The following is an 18,198-nucleotide window of genomic DNA, read 5'->3' as shown; positions in this document are numbered from 1 at the left end:
TCTGAAAATATATAGGGTTTGGGGGTTAGACCAGAAGACCTCCAAGGTCCCTTCCAACTCTGTTATTTTGTTATTCTGTTACAGCATGCATCTTCACCAAGACCACCATATTTTATTTATTATTATTTTTTATTATTCATATTTCTATGCCGCCCACTCTCCGAAGACTCTGGGCGGCTTACACCAAAGACAGTATACTAAATAGCATATTGCCCCCAACAATCTGGGTCCTCATATCCCATATACCCATTTGCTCAGCTGGTTGCAATACATCCTTGGTAATGTTAAAACTTTAACAGGAGCCTGGTGGCGCAGCAGACTAAATAGCCTGTAATTAACATTCAGCTGCCTGCAATTACTGCAAGTTTGAATCTCCCCAGGCTCAAGGTTGACTCAGCCTTCCATCCTTTCTAAGGTAGGTAAATTGAGGACCCAGTTTGTGGGGGCAATAAGCTGACTTTGTATAAATATACAAAAGTATGAAGGCTATTGCTTAACGCATTGTAAGCCGCCCTGAATCTCCAGAGAAGGGCAGCATATAAATCAAATTAAAAAAAAAAAAACTTACATAAGGTTGATATGGAGCTAATTATCCCAAACATAACATAGCCCAGTAATAAATGCTTAAAAACTGGAAAAGATCCTGTTGATTGAGCCTCCTAGCAAATCTGTCACCAGCATGTTTGAATTTATTTACGTAACCCCTACCCCCAGAATGCAATATAATTATTAACAGAAATTAAAAACAATATGCTAGATGACAAGAAAATGGAAACCCAGCTGCTTGGCCCTGAAATGAAAGTCAAATTAGTACCAAACCAGACTAAGAAAAATCTTTTCACAATTTTATATAGGCAAAATTATATTTATTGCTCCCAACAGTAGTATGCTGAATAAACTAACGTTAAGGCCCAATGTTAACATTTGTGACGAAATGACTACAAAAAGGATGACTACAGAGGGATGACAACAGAAAGGAACGCTCTTAACAATACGTATTTCGGTATTACCTGTGAATTGTTGCAACTGCAGTCTGTTGAAGAAAGAGAAATTGATGATTCCACTAACATATTACATATGTACACGGATATATGCACGCACACAAGTCTAATAATGATGTACTGACTTTTTTTTCTCCAATTAAAATGGCTGTTATCCTCATGGCAAAGGCCTCTGCATCTTTCCTCAAAAGTATATCCTAATACGTTGAACAAAGTAATTGCCTTAGAGAATTGAAATCTCTGCACAGTCCATGATCTTTGTGCAGAAGCAGACAAGCTTACTGGACTTTTGCGAGATAGACAAGAATCGGGGTTATATAGGAGCTGGGACAGGTGGTATGCTTGGCTGCAAAAAAAGAAATCTTAAGAAGAATGAAAATATTAACCTTAATGTGAATGTGGGTAAATATTTATAGGAGCATTGCATGGCAGTTGAGAATTTTTTCTTCTGGATAAACTTTTATTTCTTTTGATGAGTTGGTTTAATGGAGGTTTGTACTTTCTCTAGGCGAAAATTGATACTTTAAAGCTCTATATATATTATATTACTCTCTGCAATTCTATCCATATTGTCATACTTTTTTTTCTGTTATTTTTTAATAATTTTCAATAAAAAAAATTTTTAAAAAAAGAAAGAATTGAAATCTCAAAGCAGAGATTGAAATAATGTCTTCATAAATGTCACGAGTCGTCTCATCAAATGGCAGAATAGATCTCTTGCATCGCAAACCCAAAGGGGGCAAAATGACAAAAGAAGCCCACTGCAAACAGCAAGGTAAAAGTAAAGATAAAGGTTCTCCTCGCACATATGTGCTAGTCGTTCCTGACTCTAGGGGAGCGGTGTTCATCTCTGTTTCAAAGCCAAAGAGCCAGCGCTGTCCGAAGACGTCTCCGTGATCATGTAGCCGGCATGACTCAACACCAAAGGCACACGGAACGCTGTTGCCTTCCCACCAAAGGTGGTCCCTATTTTTCTACTTGCATTTTTTACGTGCTTTCGAACTGCTAGGTTGGCAGAAGCTGGGACAAGGAACGGTAGCTCACCCCGTTACACGGCACTAGGGATTCGAACCGCTGAACTGCCGACCTTTCGATCGACAACCTCAGCATTTTAGCCACTGAGGCACCGCATCCCTTTTTAAACAGCAAGGTATAATGGTAATAATTTCATAATAACAATTTCATAATTACAAAATTGTAGCCCTTTCAGCGGAGAATCCAGAACTGGGACTCCTACAGAGACCCACTGGTTTAGGGGAGGTGCTCTGGATCACTCTGATCATAATTGTGGTCGTAAATCGAGGATTACCTATACAACAAAAGCTCATTCTATACTGAAAGTTAGATGCAATCCTAAATAACCTGTGGATCTACACTGGTACCTTGGTACTCATTGGTTCTGGGAGGCATGATGAGTACAAAAAATGATGAGTACCCAACAATTTTTTCCCACAAGGAATAATATAGTGAGTCACAAGGCAGCTGACAGCAACAAGTTCTAGCATTTGTGTTGAGTACCAAACAAACATTGTCCCAAAGGTGCTTTTTCAAGAGGCAACTGTTTCTACTTTTTTCTTTGAAGACGTTTTGCTTCTCATCCAAGAAGCTTCTTCAGCTCTGACTGAATGGTGGGGAATGGAAGGATTTATGTTCCTTGCAGACAGCTGGTCATTTGCATTCTCATAGAGAGACGTTGAGGCCACTTGGAGTTTTATCTGTGGCCTCAGGGCCACCTGAGTAGTGCAAATGGGTGTGAAGCCTCCTTGGAACTGCTGAAAGGACTGTGTTGTAGACTGGAGATAGATGACGTCATATCCCTTCCCCTCTGTTGAAGAGGGACATTTATGTCTAAATTGAACAGCCCTCACTCAACAGAGGGGGAGGGATATGACGTCATCTATCTCCAGTCTACAACAGTCCTTTCAGCAGTTCCAAGGAGGCTCCACACCCATTTGCACTACTCAGGTGACCCTGAGGACACAGGAGGACCTCCAAGTGGTCTCAATGACTCTCTAGATATAGATATAGGAGCCTCGGTGGAGCAGTGGACTAAAGCGCTGTTACGTAGCACTTAAGTAGCACTTAGCTGCCAGCTGCCTGCAATTACTGCGAGTTCAAATCTCCCCAGGCTCAAGGTTGACTCAGCCTTCCATCCTTTTGAGGTAGTTAAAATGAGGACCCGGATTGTGGGGGCAATAAGCTGACTTTGTATAAAAAAAAGAACACCGCTTGGGGGGGGGCAAAAGCCCTACTAAGCAGGTATATACATAAGTATGAAGGCTATTGCTTAACGCATTGTAAGCCGCCCTGAGTCTCCAGAGAAGGGCGGCATATAAGTCGAACCAATAAATGAATGAATGAATGAATGAATGAATGAATGAATGAATGAATGAATGAAGATGACCAGCTGTCTGCAAGGAACTGAATACCATTTCTGGTACCACTGAATATTCATTCTTGTAACTGAACTTTTTTTTTTTTTTTTACCAAATAAGTGTACTCCTAACATCACCAATGTTATCTTCCTTTATATTTTTCAGCAATCCCTAAAGCAATGGTTTTGAGCCCATTTGAGGTCACATTTCCTCCTGGATTCTTTCTGTCCTTTACCTTGAGGGCTTCTAATTTTTTTTCACCCTGGTCAAGATTTTCGATGGTTTCCATCAGATCTTTGCAAGTATCCAGATTCTCCCCACAGTTGACCAGTTCTTTGTACAAAGCTTCCAGTTTCTCTTTCTTCTCTTCCCCCAAAGCCTGCATATTTTCTTCGTATCGCTGCTCGAGGATCCGTATGATGTCATCGTAACGCTTCTCGAAGTTTTGCTGCTGCCTGGTAAAATTCTCCTGGAAGGAAATATTTTGGGTTCAGTTGAGCACACTCACAAGTGTTGGCAATCAAATGTGGAGATTGCTCTAAGAAAAGAAAAGGTTTTATGTACTTTTATTTATCCAATACAAGTGGTGGGGTTCAGCCGGTTTGGGCTGGTTTGGATGAACCGGTAGTTAAGTTGCTGCCCCTCCCCTCCCTGCCCCTTCCAGGAGTCCCCACGTGCCCCATTTTGGCTCCCAGCTAAGTGCAGGGAGGCCTACTAGGCCCAAAATGGGGCATGGGGGAGCAGTGCCCCCCCTGCGGCCTGTTTTCGCTCCCAGGAGGCTTCAGGGAGGTCATTAGGGCAGAGAACTGGTTGTTAAATTATTTCAATCCCACTACTAGAATAGAATAGAATAACAGAGTTGGAAGGGACTTTGGAGGTCTTCTAGTCCAACCCCCTGCCCAGGCAGGAAACCCTACACCACTTCAAACAAATGGTTATCCAACATCTTCTTAAAAACCTCCAGTGTTGGAGCATTCACAACTTCTGGAGGCAAGTTGTTCCACTGATTAATATAGCCTTCGGAGCCCGGGAAGGGCAAAAACGCCCCCACACCATGGTGCAGGAGGCCGACTAGGCCACGCCCACCCAGCAACTGGGCAGAGAACATCTTGCTAAAATTTTTGAAGCCCACCCCCTGAACTTAACTCACGAGAGCATCTTACCTCTACCGTAATAAAAATTTCCTCCAAGTGGCTAGCAAAACTCTCCAGGTGAGCGATTTGGTCTTCCAATTGGCCGATATTTTTCTGGAGCGCATCCTTTCAAAACAAAAAGTGGTTCAGAGTCTTGCAGCCTAGCCAAACGTGTCCTGTGTCAGCATTCTAATGCTGCCATAAAGAGAAGACGAAGAGGCTTGACTTTTCACCTACTTATTTTCTCTGTAGATAATATCCCCTAGGAGATGGGAAGGGAGGGGGGACATTCCTGTGGGTTGAAGTCAGGAGGTGGGGAGACTGACTTGGAAGGTGGCCAATGAGACGCTGAGAATTGGGAAACGGAAAGGGAAGGGTTTGGGGTCAGAGGGTTAGTATCGGCTATGATGAAGTCGGGGCCGGATTTGTCGTACTCAATAAATGGAAGATTTCAGCAAAGATTAATTGTTTGGAAATGCAATTTATTTGAGATGACATCGAAACCTGACATCCTGCTTCCCTACCTGGATCGGCTTTACGATCGGTCCTCACCTTTGCGATATACACCACAGCCGCGAGAGACATGACTTCGTGCTCTTGATGGTCCTCCTTCTTGCTATTGAAAGGGGTCACTGGAACACAGCAAGTAATGCAATACAGTTCTTTCTCTTGGTAGGACTGTCGGCTTGCCTCCTTATCCTCAAGAACATCACTGTCACCCTTCTCATTATTTTCTCCCTCATGGTCTGTGGGTTGCTGATCCCGACACTCCTCAGGAGGTGCGGGTTCCTTCTCTGCATCTTGGGTTGCCCTCTTTTCACACGGAGATAGATCTCGCCTTCGAAACGGTTCCTCGGGAAAGAAATCTTCAAGGGAGTCGTAAAGTTCCAAATGATAAAACCTGGGACTGTCTGGCTCGTCCCTTTTCAGTGGAGAGTCCATGGTGGAGAAGGAGTATTGGACACCAAGTCAACAGGCCAAGAAAAGGTCTTGCGTGCTGCTTCCCACCTTCCTGTTAAGAAAACAATAAAAGTACAACATGCAATGGAATTTATGCTTAACGTCTCAAAAAGCCAAGAAGGTTCAAGTCAGAGGTGGGCTGCTGGGGGTTCGGGAGAATCTCTAGCTAAGATTCTGTGCAGTTTGGAGTATCCCCAAATCCCACTCCTGCCCACCCCTCCCCTTCCCTCCCCTCCCAGGAGTCCCCACACAGCCTGTTTTGGATGCAGGTTTGTTTGTTTGTTTGTTTTATTAAATTTATATACGCCCTACTCCCGAAGGACTCAGGGCGGTGAACAGGCACAAAATAAAATACATAAATACAAAAGTTAAAAACATAATTAAAACCAAATTAAATAATTTAGCCCAAGACAATTAAAAATCCCAATAATTTAAAACAAATTAAAATTCCAATTTAAAAATTTAAAAGAAAGGGGAGAAAATTAGGCCAGGCTGGCTTGCTGGAATAGGAGGGTCTTAAGAGCACTGCGGAAAGTGCGCAGATCCGGGATCCTCCGTATCTCCGGGGGGAGCTCGTTCCAGATAGTGCAGGTAAGTGCAGGGCGTGCGCGGAGGCTCGGGGAGAGCGAAAAAACGGCCTACCGGAAGTTCGGGAAGGATGGAAATGGGCCCGTTTCCAGCCTCTAGAGGGCCTCCAGAGCCTGGGGAGGCCGTTTTCTCACTCCCAGAAGCTTGAGGAAAGCCTCTAGAGCCCGGGAAGGGCAAAAACGCCTCCCCGCCGTAGTGCAGGAGGCCGATTAGGCCACGCCCACCCAGCAACTGGGCAGAGAACCCCTTGCTAAAATTTTTGAAGCCCCCCCCCCAGTTCAAGTTGATTGATATCAGGAGATCCCAAGAAATCCAACGAGATTGGAAATACTGGGAACTGGACATAACATTTGGAAACACCAAGCCACTTCCATTCTTTTGCCAAGAAAAATGCATAGAAGTACCTGGAAGTTATCAGGATGCACCATGGAAGAATTAGATGCCTAGGAAACAGATAATCAGGAACAAAAAAAACCACAGACATCCCTGTTAATTTCCTGATAGCCAGAGGTTGCTGGGTTGGGACAATGATATTATGTAGGTGAAGTTCTATCATATATGCAGATAGACTTGGTATTTTTAGCCCCTTTTCCTTTTTGGGTTAATTTCCTTTCCTTTAAAAAAACATATCATTTTGGGCTTCCAGTGTAGCTTTTCTCTTTCAGAGAAATGATAGAAAACCAGGTTACCAGTTCTAAGCCAATGTGATCTCAGAACTTTGTTTGCTCTTAAGGGCTGAAAGCATATGGCTAACCTTTCCTTCTGACCGAACTTTGCATACTAACTTAGTGTGACAAAGACTGAGGTCTGAGACCTTTGAATGCAATCTCATAGCACTCCTATCCCTGCTCAGACCAACGGGAAAAATAAAACCAATAAGAGTAAATAACAACAGCAAGGGACAGAATCCAATAATATAAATTTTTAAAACAGGTTTGAAATAGAGAGCAAAATTTCCTTCTTCTTTTTCAAGTAGCCTTCCATTAAAGGTTGCTCCTATCAGGCTGTCAAAGAAATCGCCAGATCCGATAGCGATGGTGGCGGGTGGTTCAGAGAACCAGTAGCAAAAATCCCTGCCCACCCCCACATGCCCAGCTGAGCTGCGCGATCATCAGAGGCTTTTTTTCTTTTACTTTTAAAAGCATTTTTTCTACAACCTCTTTGGCCGAAAAAATGCTTTTAAAAGTAAAAAAAAAAAAAAAAAGCCTCTGACAATCAGGCAACTCAGCTGGGATCATCAGAGCCTTTTAAAAGCATTTTTTTCTACAACCTCTTCGGCCGAAGAAGTTGTAAAAGAAATGCTTTTAAAAGGTAAAAAAAAAGCCTCTGACGATGACAGCTGACCAGTGCGATCGTCAGAGTTTTTTTTTTTTTTTACTTTTAAAAGCAATGCTTTTAAACTGGTAGTAAACCAGTTCAGATTTCACCACTGGTATATATAGTATAATATATAGTATATATAGTATATATGTACTATATATTATACTATATAATCGAACAGAAACAAATATGTATATTATACATACTATATATATTTGTTTCCGTTTGATTTATTAAACATAAACACCAAGGAGATTTCAAAATCTCTCCTACAGGCATGTGGGAAAATGCGTGTGTCTCTGTGTGTAGCATTGTAAAGGAAACCACAGCTGTTTGATCGCCCCTAATTGAAATTGATCAGCAATGAGATCTTAAGGAAAAATTGTGCGCTGGGAACAACTACATGCAAACGCAGAGGCAGCACTTTCAAGCAGCTTAAAAGTTTTGAAAGTGAGGAATCCTTTTGTTCTTAAAAAGAATACTTGCCTTTTTCTGTTTAAGGATCCATCAGTTCTTCTTACGGTCAAATGATCGTGACGCATTTCGGTTCCTCCGTATCACAAACTTGATTTTCCAAACCTTGCCATCTTTCTGTAACTGAAAACTTAGTGCTGTAACATTAGACAAGATTTCCCCACCACCACCTACCCCATGAATAGCATGCCAGCTATTAGCAAGGGAGCAAAGATAGATCAGCACCTGTCTCTAAAGCTCCCTTAAATGTCATGGCAGAAAATGTCACATCCAAATCCTAACGAAAACATCGAGGCCTGAAAGTTTTGAATCCCAGAGAGACCCGTTTAAAAAATGTCTTCTTTAAACCTTTCTGGAAGAAAGAGTGTATAGTAGCATCAATTGCCAACTGTGAAGATGGAGAGAATTGGGAATTAATACACTCCATATTTTGAGGACAAAGTCAGAATGGCTATATACAGAATGCCATTTATATAATATATATATATATATATATATATGGTTCTGATCTTCTATTTATTCATGTAGTAGGGCTGTATTGCTGTTATCCGGCTTATCTTTCCTATTTCCTTCTCCAATTGGTATTTTATGATTTATCACTTTGTTTTTTGCATCTCATGATTTATTATTATATCTTATGATTTATGATTTATCACTTTGTTGTTTGTATGTACACTGAGAACTTATGCACCGGAGGCAAATTCCAATCCACTTGGCCAATGAGGAAGAATTCTATTTGTGGGCGACTAGCAAAGATCCCACAATTTTATATTTGTATTAACACAAGCTAGGGGTACCCGTGTCTGATCTTGAGCAAACACAACCCTTCCCCAGAGAAGCTATAAAGTATCACAAACCTCTGTGTAAAACTGTATCTCTATTTCAATTGGGCTTTTAAAAGCTATTATTGTTTGCTTATTTTCTATGTTACAATCTTACTAGACTCATCTACAATTTACAAACTATTTTGGGGACAATGTTTAAAATCCTCTAGACACGGTGGAAAAACTTGCATTTTCTAACACTGGAAAATCGAGTTGCTTGGCATTATTAACGGAATCCAAAATGAGTATTTTTTACAGCCAGGGGGACGCACCTGTGACACACCAGCACATTAAAAGCGGTGTGTTTCTTTTCTGATTTATTCAGCGCTGCCGTTGCAATTAAGGTTGGAGGGTATATATTTTCCACTTCCTGCCAATCTGATCCAAGACCCCAATGGAACCAATTTCCAATTTGAGCATTAAATACGAACTGATAGCAAAGAATGAAAAATCTCTACTTCCCAGTTCTTCACAATTTCTGGGGTTGTTACTGAGATCCTTAAAGATCTTAAACTTTAAAGATCTTAAAGATCTACCATCCCTGTCCTACTGTCCCCATTTATTCGTATCCAGTTCATGCAGTGGTGGGTTTCAAAGAATTTTACTACCGGTTCTGTGGGTGTGGCTTGGTGGGCGTGGCATGGCTTGGTGGGCATGGCAAGGGAAGCATACTGTACAATCTCCATTCCCTCCCCACTCCAGGGGAAGGTTACTGCAAAATCCCCATTTCCTCCCAATCAGCTGGGACTTGGGAGGCAGAGAATAGATGGGGGCGGGGCCAGTCAGAGGTGGTATTTATCGGTTCTCTGAACTACTCAAAATTTCCACTACCGGTTCCCCAGAACTGGTCAGAACCCGCTGAAACCCACCTCTGAATTCATGTATTCACATTCATGTTTATACTTATATCTGTTATCTTATACAGGCTTGACAAATACATCATCATCATCATAAATAAAAAATCTTCCCCCTCCTAAAATCATAGCCCCCCCCCCAAAAAAAGGTGGGGGGGAGAGAAAGAGGCATTTTTGGCAGTCCTCCCGAAAGGCAGACCTCCAAGGCTAAGCCCTGCCTGAACCCTCGTGATTTGCTGACCAAATGCGGAGTCACGCATCCCCACGAGTTCAAAGCTCGCTTCTCTCCACCCCCACCCCAACCCCACCCCCCACCTCCGAAAGCCGGCCAGCCAATGAAGAATCCAGACAGCCTCGCGTGACGTCAGAGAAGGAAGCCAACCAACCAGCCAACCAGCGGGGCTGTCACCCCGACACTTTCCCTTTCGTTCGAAGGGAGGCAAAGTTTTCCCAGCGTTCTAGAACGCTGGGAGACCCCCCGCCGCCCCGCCGCCGCTTTGAAGTTCCCTGGGCGCGCGTGGGAAAGCGCTTTCCTTTTTTTCTCTCTCCCCCCCAGCTGAAGCGCGCATCCCACGGGGGGCTCGCCTGCCCATGGAGCTGGTGGAGGAGATCCAGCCGGACAGCCTGGAAGGTTGGGTGGCCATCAAGGAAAACATCTTCGGCCAGCCCGAGCCGCCCCACAAGCTGCGCTTCTTGGTGGCTTGGAACGGCGTGGAGAGCAAATTCGCGGTGACTTGTCACAACCGGACTTTACAAGAACGAGCCGGCGGGGAGAAGGAGGGAGGGAAGGATGAGGAAGATGAGGAGGATGATGAGGATGAAGAAGAAGAAGAAGAAGAGGCCGGCGATGAGCAGCGGCTGAGCTGGGCCGGCTTGTATTCCCCGCAGGCCTTGGTGGGGGTCCACCGGCAGCTGGCGGCTTTGAACCAGCAGCTGGAGCCCTGCTTCCCCGCCTTGCCCCCCGCGCTGAGCGGACCCAGCGGTTTCTGGGCGCTGCTCTTCCCCAGCTGCCCGGTTTTGGGGGAGACGGAGCTGGAGACCCTGTGCCGGCGCTTGGAAGCCTACTTCGGCTGGGCCTTGGAAGCCTGCGGACGGAAGACGCTCCTGGATTCGCTCTTCGCCCACGATCAGCAGGAGGAAGAGGAGTATTTCGAAAACCTGCAGGAGTTCCGCAGGAAAAGTCTCAAGGGGCAGCTGACGGCGGGCAAGGAGACCTTGAGAGGGGTACGGCAATTTGAAGGACGAAGAGGGAGGGGGAGGGAAGGAGGGTTAATGATTTCACAAGGCATCCCTTGCAAAAGGGGCTTAAGGAGGAGGCTTGGAGTAGGGGGCTTTGGTGGGAGGGGGCCTTTGGTTTCCCTACCCAGATAGGCTATAAAGTTAACCCAGGCTGAAAGTAAACCAGCTGAGATTGTTGTGTGTGTGGGGGGGGGAGGGAGAGTCGAGCTGCACAAGTATAGCCCTTTTCCCGACCTGTGAACTACAGTTCCCGGCATCCTTAGGAATGGTGAGTAATGCGGAGAGACGCCAGCAGTTGTAGTTTAGCAACCTCTGTCTGGAGTGCTACCGGTTTGCCCTTGCTTTCTTGCCAAGAGTTTCTCAGCTTTTGGGAAGTCTAGCTAAGGAGTGGGACTTCAACTCCCAGGATTCCCCCAGCGGTGGAAGTTGAAGTCCGCCGTTCTTAAAATTCCTAAGCTTGAGAAACACTGTGATTATTTATTTATTTATTTGTTTGTTTGTTAGTTTGTCAAACATGTACAAGATAGCAGGTATGAATATGAACATGGACATGAACGAAGGAAATGAATACAAAGAAATGGGGACAGTAGGACCGGGATGGTAGGCACGCTAGTGCGCTTGCCAAGAGTTTCTCAGCTTTTGGGAAGTCTAGATAAGGAGTGGGACTTCAACTCCCAGGATTCCCCCAGGCGGTGAAAGTTGAAGTCCACCGTTCTTAAAATTCCTAAGCTTGAGAAACACTGTGATTATTTATTTATTTGTTTGTTTGCTTGTTTTTTATTAGTTTGTCAAACATGTACAAGATAACAGGTTTAAATATGAACATGGACATGACCGAAGGAAATGAATACAAATAAATGGGGACAGAAGGACCGGGACGGTAGGCACGCTGGTGCGCTTATGCACGCCCTCTTTACGGACCTCTTAGGAATGGGGTGAGGTCCACGGTAGACAGTTTAGGGTTGAAACTGTGGGGGTTATGAGCAGTGATGGGATTCAGCCAGTTTGCACCACTTCGGGAGAACTGGCTGTTAACTTTCTGAGCAGTTTGGCAAACTGGTTGTTGGAAGAAATCATTAGGGCAGAGAACCGGTTGTTAAATTACTTGAATCCCACCACTGGTTATGAGCCATAAACCACCTTTACGAAGCAGACGCTAAGCCACAGCAAAAAGAAAGGACAGGACTTTGACCCTGTCAAAGTCTTTAGTTAAGAGCATAGTCCAAGCCTCCCTGATTGACAGGTTCCTTTGGACTTTGAATTCCTCTTAATCAGTATCCCCATGCATTTGTGGGGAGAGCATAGTATTTGGGAAGAGAAAAGCGCCTTGCAGCTATCAGCGGATAGGCTTACCCTCAACTAAATCTGACGGAAGATTGGTTTGGATGTAGCGATGTTTTGAACCTCTCCTGGAACAGCAACGTTTCTCTGGAGCTTTGTGGTCTGCTCTTGAACCTATAAACCAGTGTTGGAAGAAATGTCCATCTGGGTTCAGTTCCAAGTGTGGGGGAAAAGACACTGGAAACATGGAGACCGCTTGGAAAGATGCTTTTTAATGGTGGACAGGATGACATGCCTTGATGATGTTGGGTGAAGGAGAAAAAGGGGCAGAGATGCTGAGAGTGCTTGCGTTTTATGCCCTCTGTTGGGCTTTGAATTTGAGCTTGTGTTCTGATTGGTTGTCAGACTCCTGTGGGGCCATGCAGGGGCAACTCTGTAGGCTGTCCTGAGTCCCAAGCATGGTTGAATCTTGCTGGGTGATGCAATCTCCCCAGGTGCCATGTGGTGAACTCTGTTGCTAGGTGGGTAGTGGGCTAATCCTACCTTTGTTGGATCTTGGGTGAATAGACCTAGCTATCTCTTTATCTCTTAAGTGGGGACATCTGCTGTGAGCTATTGAGGATGATGGGGGCTATTAAGAGTGAGTCTGCTTCCTGCCTAAAAAAACATTTCTCCATTTCTCATCCAAGGAAATATAATATTCTGCCTTTTTTAATATTTCCTCAAATATTTTATTTTTCTAGGAGGGGTGGGTGCTAACTTCCTACGCCAGGAGTCCCTATAAACCAGGAGTCTCCAACCTTGGCAACTTGAAGACTTGTGGACTTCAACTCCCAGAATTCCTCAGCCAGCTTTGCTTTGCTGGCTGAGGAACTCTGGGAGTTGAAGTCCACAAGTCTTCAAGTTGCCAAGATTGGAGACCCCTGCTATAAACCATGAACATCATTGGTTCTTTCAGTGGACAGTCCCTTCTCTTTGCTGGCAAGCACCCCATCTTGGCTCATGTCAAAAGATTCTATTACTGTCTGGAGCAGGGGTTAGCACCCCGCGGCTCTGGAGCCGCATGTGGCTCTTTCATCCCTCTGCTGCGGCTCCTTGTTGCTGGTCGGCTCCGCAATTGATAGGGTTTTCAGTTAGGACAGGTAGAGGAAAAAGGATGCCGTGCTAGGAGGACACTCTATGATGGAAGAACCAGACTTCTGGTCAGCAGAGGAAAAAGGACGCCGCGCTAAGAGGAGACTATGATGGGGGAACTGGACTTCCGGTCGGTTCCAGAATTGAACGGGGGCTTCCGGTTAGGACCTTTGTGGCTCTTTCAGTGTTTAAGGTTGCCGATCCCTAGTCTGGAGTCTCTTGCCAGTTTTCAACACATGAGGCAAAATTCTCGGGGAAGGGATGAGCGAGAATGAGGGAGAAACGTTACTTTGAGCATAGCTTTATTTGAACTTCTCTGGTATCTTCTCCCTGTTAGATTTTCCATGCCTGTGAAAAGTTAGCAAAGGCAGGAAGACCACAGTAAACGGTCTTTCTCCTTAAACCTCAGTATCCGGCCTCCCTTGCAAAGACGAAAACTTGTTGGCTAATTCTCAAAATAAACTCTCTTTATTATCGTCTTGGTAGGTTCTTCACAAGCACAAAGATGCTGATAAGCTGGTAGATTTAATGGAGCTGTACAAGGAGGAAGATGAAGCTTATTGGGAGCTGGTGACCGTGGCAACTGAATTCTATCAATATTTATTGTTACCGTTCCGAGACATGAGAGAACTGGCCACGTTATATAGACTTGAGATTCTGGTAAGTTTCTTTTTCTACTCTTTCAAAAAAACAAAAAGAAAAACAAACCGTATCCCAAGACTTAAGGATGTACGGATTTAGAATAGAATAGAATAGAATAGAATAGAATAGAATAGAATAGAATAGAATAGAATAGAATAGAATAGAATAGAATAGAATAGAATAGAATAGAACAGAACAGAAAACAGAGTTGGAAGGGACCTTGGAGGTCTTCTAGTCCAACCCCCTGCTTAGGCAGGAAACCCTACACCACTTCAGACAAATGGTTATCCAACATCTTCTTAAAAACTTCCAGTGTTGGAGCATTCACAACTTCTGGAGGCAAGTTGTTCCACTGGTTAATTGTTCTCACTGTCAGGAAATTCCTCCTTAGTTCTAAGTTGCTTCTCTCCTTGATTAGTTTCCACCCATTGCTTCTTGTCCTACCCTCAGGTGCTTTGCAGAATAGCTTGACTCCCTCTTCTTTGTGGCAGCCCCTGAGATATTGGAACATATCATGTCTCCCCTGGTCCTTCTTTTCATCAAACTAGACCAGGAGTCAGCAATCTGCGGCTCTGGAGCTGCATGTGGCTCTTTCACCTCTCTTCTCCGGCTCCCTGTCACTCAAAATATGCGTCAACAACCACCAATGTGCGACACCTGCCGGCACATGATTTACTGAGCTGTTCAACACTCCGGTAGGCGGGTGTTAAAATGTGTCTCCTTGCAGAAATCCTTGCAAGCCGACCGGCTGGGTCCCAGGAGGATAGAAGCTTTGCAGAAAGAGGCCAAGGAGTGGACAGATCAGGCGGAGGAAGCCGTGTGCTCCATTCAAAACATCACAGTTGGCTACTTCAAGGAAACTGTGACTGCGCTCGCGGGTGAGCCAGACATAAGCAAAAGAGACTTTCATTGAGAAAATCTAAAGGGGTGGCCCTGGGGGCAGTATAGGCCAGGGTGGAAGAGTGGGTACAACCCAAAATATGGTATATGGAGAAATCAGTGCTTTTTGAATCTGTTGGCTACCTTCTCCTAAATATATTAAAATCAAGAGATGCTTCATTCCTTAGCAACTTGTAATAATTCCTTTCCTCAGCAACTCCTAGTTCCATTCTCCTCCTCCTCTTCTCTTCTTCCCCCTCCTCCTTCTTCCTCCCTCCTTCTCCTCCTCCCTCCTCCTCTTTCTCTTCTTCTTCTCCTTCTTCTTTTCTCCTCCTCCTTCTCTTCTTCTCCTTCCTCCTCCTTCCTCCTTCTCCTTCCTCTTCCTCCTCCTCCTTCCTCCTCCTCTCCTTCTTCTTCTTCTCCTCCTTTTCTCTTTCTCCTTCTCCTCCTTCCTCCTCTTTCTTCCTCCTCCTCCTCTTTTTCTCCTCCTTCTTTTCTCTTCCTTCCTTCCTCCTCCTCCTCCTTCTCTTCTTCTCCTTTTCTCCTCCTTCTCTTCTTCCTCCTCCTCCTCCCCATGGCTTAGGACCTGGTTATTTACGGGACCACCTACTACCACCAATAGCCTCCCACCGGCCAGTACGCTCTCATAGAGAGGGACTCCTCCGGGTGCCGTCAGCCAAACAGTGTCGACTGGCGGCCCCTAGGGGGAGAGCCTTCTCTGTGGGGGCACCTACCATCTGGAATGAGCTCCCCCCGGAGATACGGAGGATCCCGGATCTGCGCTCCTTCCGCCGTGCTGTGAAGACCTTTTTATTCCATCAAGCGGGCTTGGCCTAATTTCTTCCCTTTTTAAATATGTAAATTTTAATCTGTTTTTAAATTATTGGGGTGTTTTAATCTGTCTGGGCCAAAATGATTTAATTTGATTTTATCTGGTTTTTAAATTTTTTGTATTTATGTATTTTATTGTTGGCTGTTCACCGCCCTGAGTCCTTCGGGAGTAGGGCGGTATACAAATCAAATAAACCTAAACCTAAACCTAAACCTCCCTCTTCCACCTTCCTCTTCCTCCTTTCTTCTCGTCCTTCTCCTTCTCCTCCTCTCCTTCTTCTTCTTCTCCTTCTTTTCTCCTCCTCCTCTTCTCTTCTTCCTCCTCCTCCTCCTCCCTCTTCCACCTTCTCCTTCCTCTTCCTCCTTCCTCCTCCTCTTCCTCCTCAATACAATGTTCTGGTTCTTGCCCTTCTTGCAGCCTCAACCATTGTTAATCGACGCCGTCGTAGTGTCTCTTTGAGGTTGACTTTCCATCTTCTTCTGGGTCGGCCTCCTGTTCTTCGACCTTCTCTTTTTGTCTATTCCCTTCATGCCTGACTTTTAAAATGAATTCTTAGAGTTGTTTAGAATAGTTATTGGGCCATATCCTCTTCTATTTTATATATCTCAAACATTCTTTCCTCTTCCCGGAGAAGGAACTTCAAGATTCTTCTTAGCCACTTCGAGACTGTGCTTCATTTTTTGTTTCTTCCTTGTTCACCAGCAATGCACAAACAGATGGAGCAAGATCAAAAGCGATTTGGCCAAGCTGCCTGGGCCTCCGCTTCTCCAAGATTAGAAAACTTAAAATATCTGCTAGCAAAAGAAACCCTTCAGCATATGAGAGCCAGAGAATTGTGCCTGAAGCACAAAAGAGTCGACATCAGAAAGCAGGTAAGGTTATTTCTCCCACTCCCTGTTCCCCTCCGTCATATGCATCCATCCTCATCCTCATCATCTTTTAATGACTCCATAATCCCTTGCAGGGTGGAGTCTGGGCAACTGAATGGAGCTAGCAGAGTGTTTATTGGCCAGATGCCTTTCCTGTCGCCGATGCGGAGGTTTTTTTCAGCAGATCTATTCTCAGTGTGCCCAGAGAGAGAGAAATATCAGCCTCTACCTAGGATCGAACTCACAGCCTCCTGATTGTGAGGCAAGAGCTCCACCTCTAGGCCACCGCACCACTCTGTCATATGCATCCCTGCTCTGGCTTTGTGGTAGACAGAGAGAGAGTGTCCACTCGCTGTATTGGCATTGAAAGTGAAAAAAAAATGACAGATTTGCTAAGCTAAAATTAATTGCTCAGGAAAAGCATGTTCAGATGCTCTCTTGAGAATACTCTACATTCAGATTTATTTATGGCCATGGACCAAAATCCAATATAAAACATCGACAACAACCGGTGCAGTAAAATATTAGAAAAGTACATCTGGGATAATATAACAGAGCTTAATTACTCAGGAGCTTTCCTTATTGCGTTCACGATGGATTAATATCCCGCCATCTTCTTTGAAATTTCTGGGGATTTATTGCCTAATAACGAGAGGTCTTCTTGAAACTCAATAAGAAGGTCAATCTGATTTCCATCGGGAAACTTATTTCAGAGCACCTCTTCTCACAGCCTAGAATTGCAATATAAATTTGAGGGTCATCAAATCAAAACATGGTTAGAAGAAATGATACAAAAACATATAGATTTAAAACCTGGACTGTTCCTATTGGGTATCTTACCAGAGAAATTTAGTAAGGAAAAATAGATATTTGATTGTACATGTTATAACTGCAGCGAGGATAGTATTTGTGCAAAGATGGAAAGCAGAGAAAATCCCTATGGAGGGAGAAATAATTAAGAAAATATTGGATTGTGCAGAAATGAATAGATTGACTTTGACACTTAAAGAAAGAGAGGAATCGGAATATTTTAAGATATGGGGGCAATTTTATTATTGGTTGGAAAAGATACATACTGTATATAGAATAATAGTGTAAAGAAAGGTGGGAGAAATGGCATAATAAATGAAATGATAAATATTAGGATATGTGAAACAATTGAGGAGTAGGGAGAAGACACAAAAGAGGTACTCAGATGATACACTGATTGATTGATTATGTATTGTATGTTTGTTTGTTTATAAAAATAAAAAACTTTCTTGGAAAAAAATTGAGGGTCATCAACATACTTCAACATGCCAGATGACCTCCCTTATACAGGTCTTAAAAGGAAAGGAGAGAAAAGCCAACTCTCAACATGTTTGGGGAGTATAGTGTCAAGCTGGCCATGCCCACCCAGTCAGCCACACTCACCCAGTTGGCCACACCCCTCCAGGCCCCCAAGGTCAACCACTGCCCTGATGTGGCCCTCAATGAAATTGAGTTTGACATATCTGCCCTAGGCAGTCCAGCAAGATACCTGTCAGCACTTCAAGCTGCATTTACTCTAGTGCTGACATAAGAAGGAGAAGCGGAGGCATCTGGAAAGGGATGTTTGATTTTTCACCTACTTATTTTCCCTGGAGATAATATCCCCTAGGAGATGGACGGGAGGGGGGAAATTCCTTTGAGCTGGAGCAGTAGATTAGGGGTAGAGTGACTTGGAAGATGGCCAATGAGTGCAGAGGAGTGGGGAAAGGAAAAGGAGGGTTTTGGGTCAGGAAGCCAGTGTTGACTACGATGGAGTCGGAGTT

The 18,198-nt window shown here is 44.3% G+C and overlaps 2 protein-coding genes across 4 annotated transcripts in view; one reads left to right on the top strand and one right to left on the bottom strand.

The window, feature by feature from the left end:
* FSD2 (fibronectin type III and SPRY domain containing 2) overlaps nt 1-10,667 on the bottom strand; it is a 26,542-nt gene extending 15,875 nt beyond the window's left edge. Inside the window, exons 1-7 of one of the 3 annotated variants that reach the window (XM_070953313.1) lie at nt 10,595-10,667; nt 7,864-7,974; nt 6,462-6,500; nt 5,062-5,521; nt 4,540-4,635; nt 3,612-3,845; nt 1,011-1,033 (exon numbers count right to left, since the gene is read on the bottom strand). In XM_070953313.1, coding sequence (XP_070809414.1) covers nt 1,011-1,033; nt 3,612-3,845; nt 4,540-4,635; nt 5,062-5,451 — 743 coding nt within the window. In that variant the 5' untranslated portion in view covers nt 5,452-5,521; nt 6,462-6,500; nt 7,864-7,974; nt 10,595-10,667. Of the gene's footprint in view, nt 1-1,010; nt 1,034-3,611; nt 3,846-4,539; nt 4,636-5,061; nt 5,522-6,461; nt 6,501-7,863; nt 7,992-10,594 lie in introns of those variants that run through there. The other 2 variants (XM_070953311.1, XM_070953312.1) reach the window with 2 other exon arrangements.
* The window catches only part of WHAMM (WASP homolog associated with actin, golgi membranes and microtubules), a 23,479-nt gene continuing 15,250 nt past the window's right edge, over nt 9,970-18,198 (top strand). The window contains exons 1-4 of the mRNA XM_070953310.1: nt 9,970-10,753; nt 13,670-13,843; nt 14,553-14,703; nt 16,239-16,408. Of these exons, the coding sequence (XP_070809411.1) occupies nt 10,121-10,753; nt 13,670-13,843; nt 14,553-14,703; nt 16,239-16,408 (1,128 nt within the window). The 5' untranslated portion in view covers nt 9,970-10,120. The remainder of the gene's footprint in view (nt 10,754-13,669; nt 13,844-14,552; nt 14,704-16,238; nt 16,409-18,198) is intronic.

Source organism: Pituophis catenifer, unplaced genomic scaffold (genome assembly GCF_029215685.1).
Source record: "Pituophis catenifer annectens isolate HBS135680 unplaced genomic scaffold, rPitCat1.0.hap2 SCAF_14, whole genome shotgun sequence".
In the NCBI taxonomy this organism is placed as follows: domain Eukaryota; kingdom Metazoa; phylum Chordata; class Lepidosauria; order Squamata; family Colubridae; genus Pituophis; species Pituophis catenifer.
The sequence above is the reverse complement of the archived record's forward strand: the minus strand, read 5'-3'. Positions and strand labels throughout refer to the sequence as shown.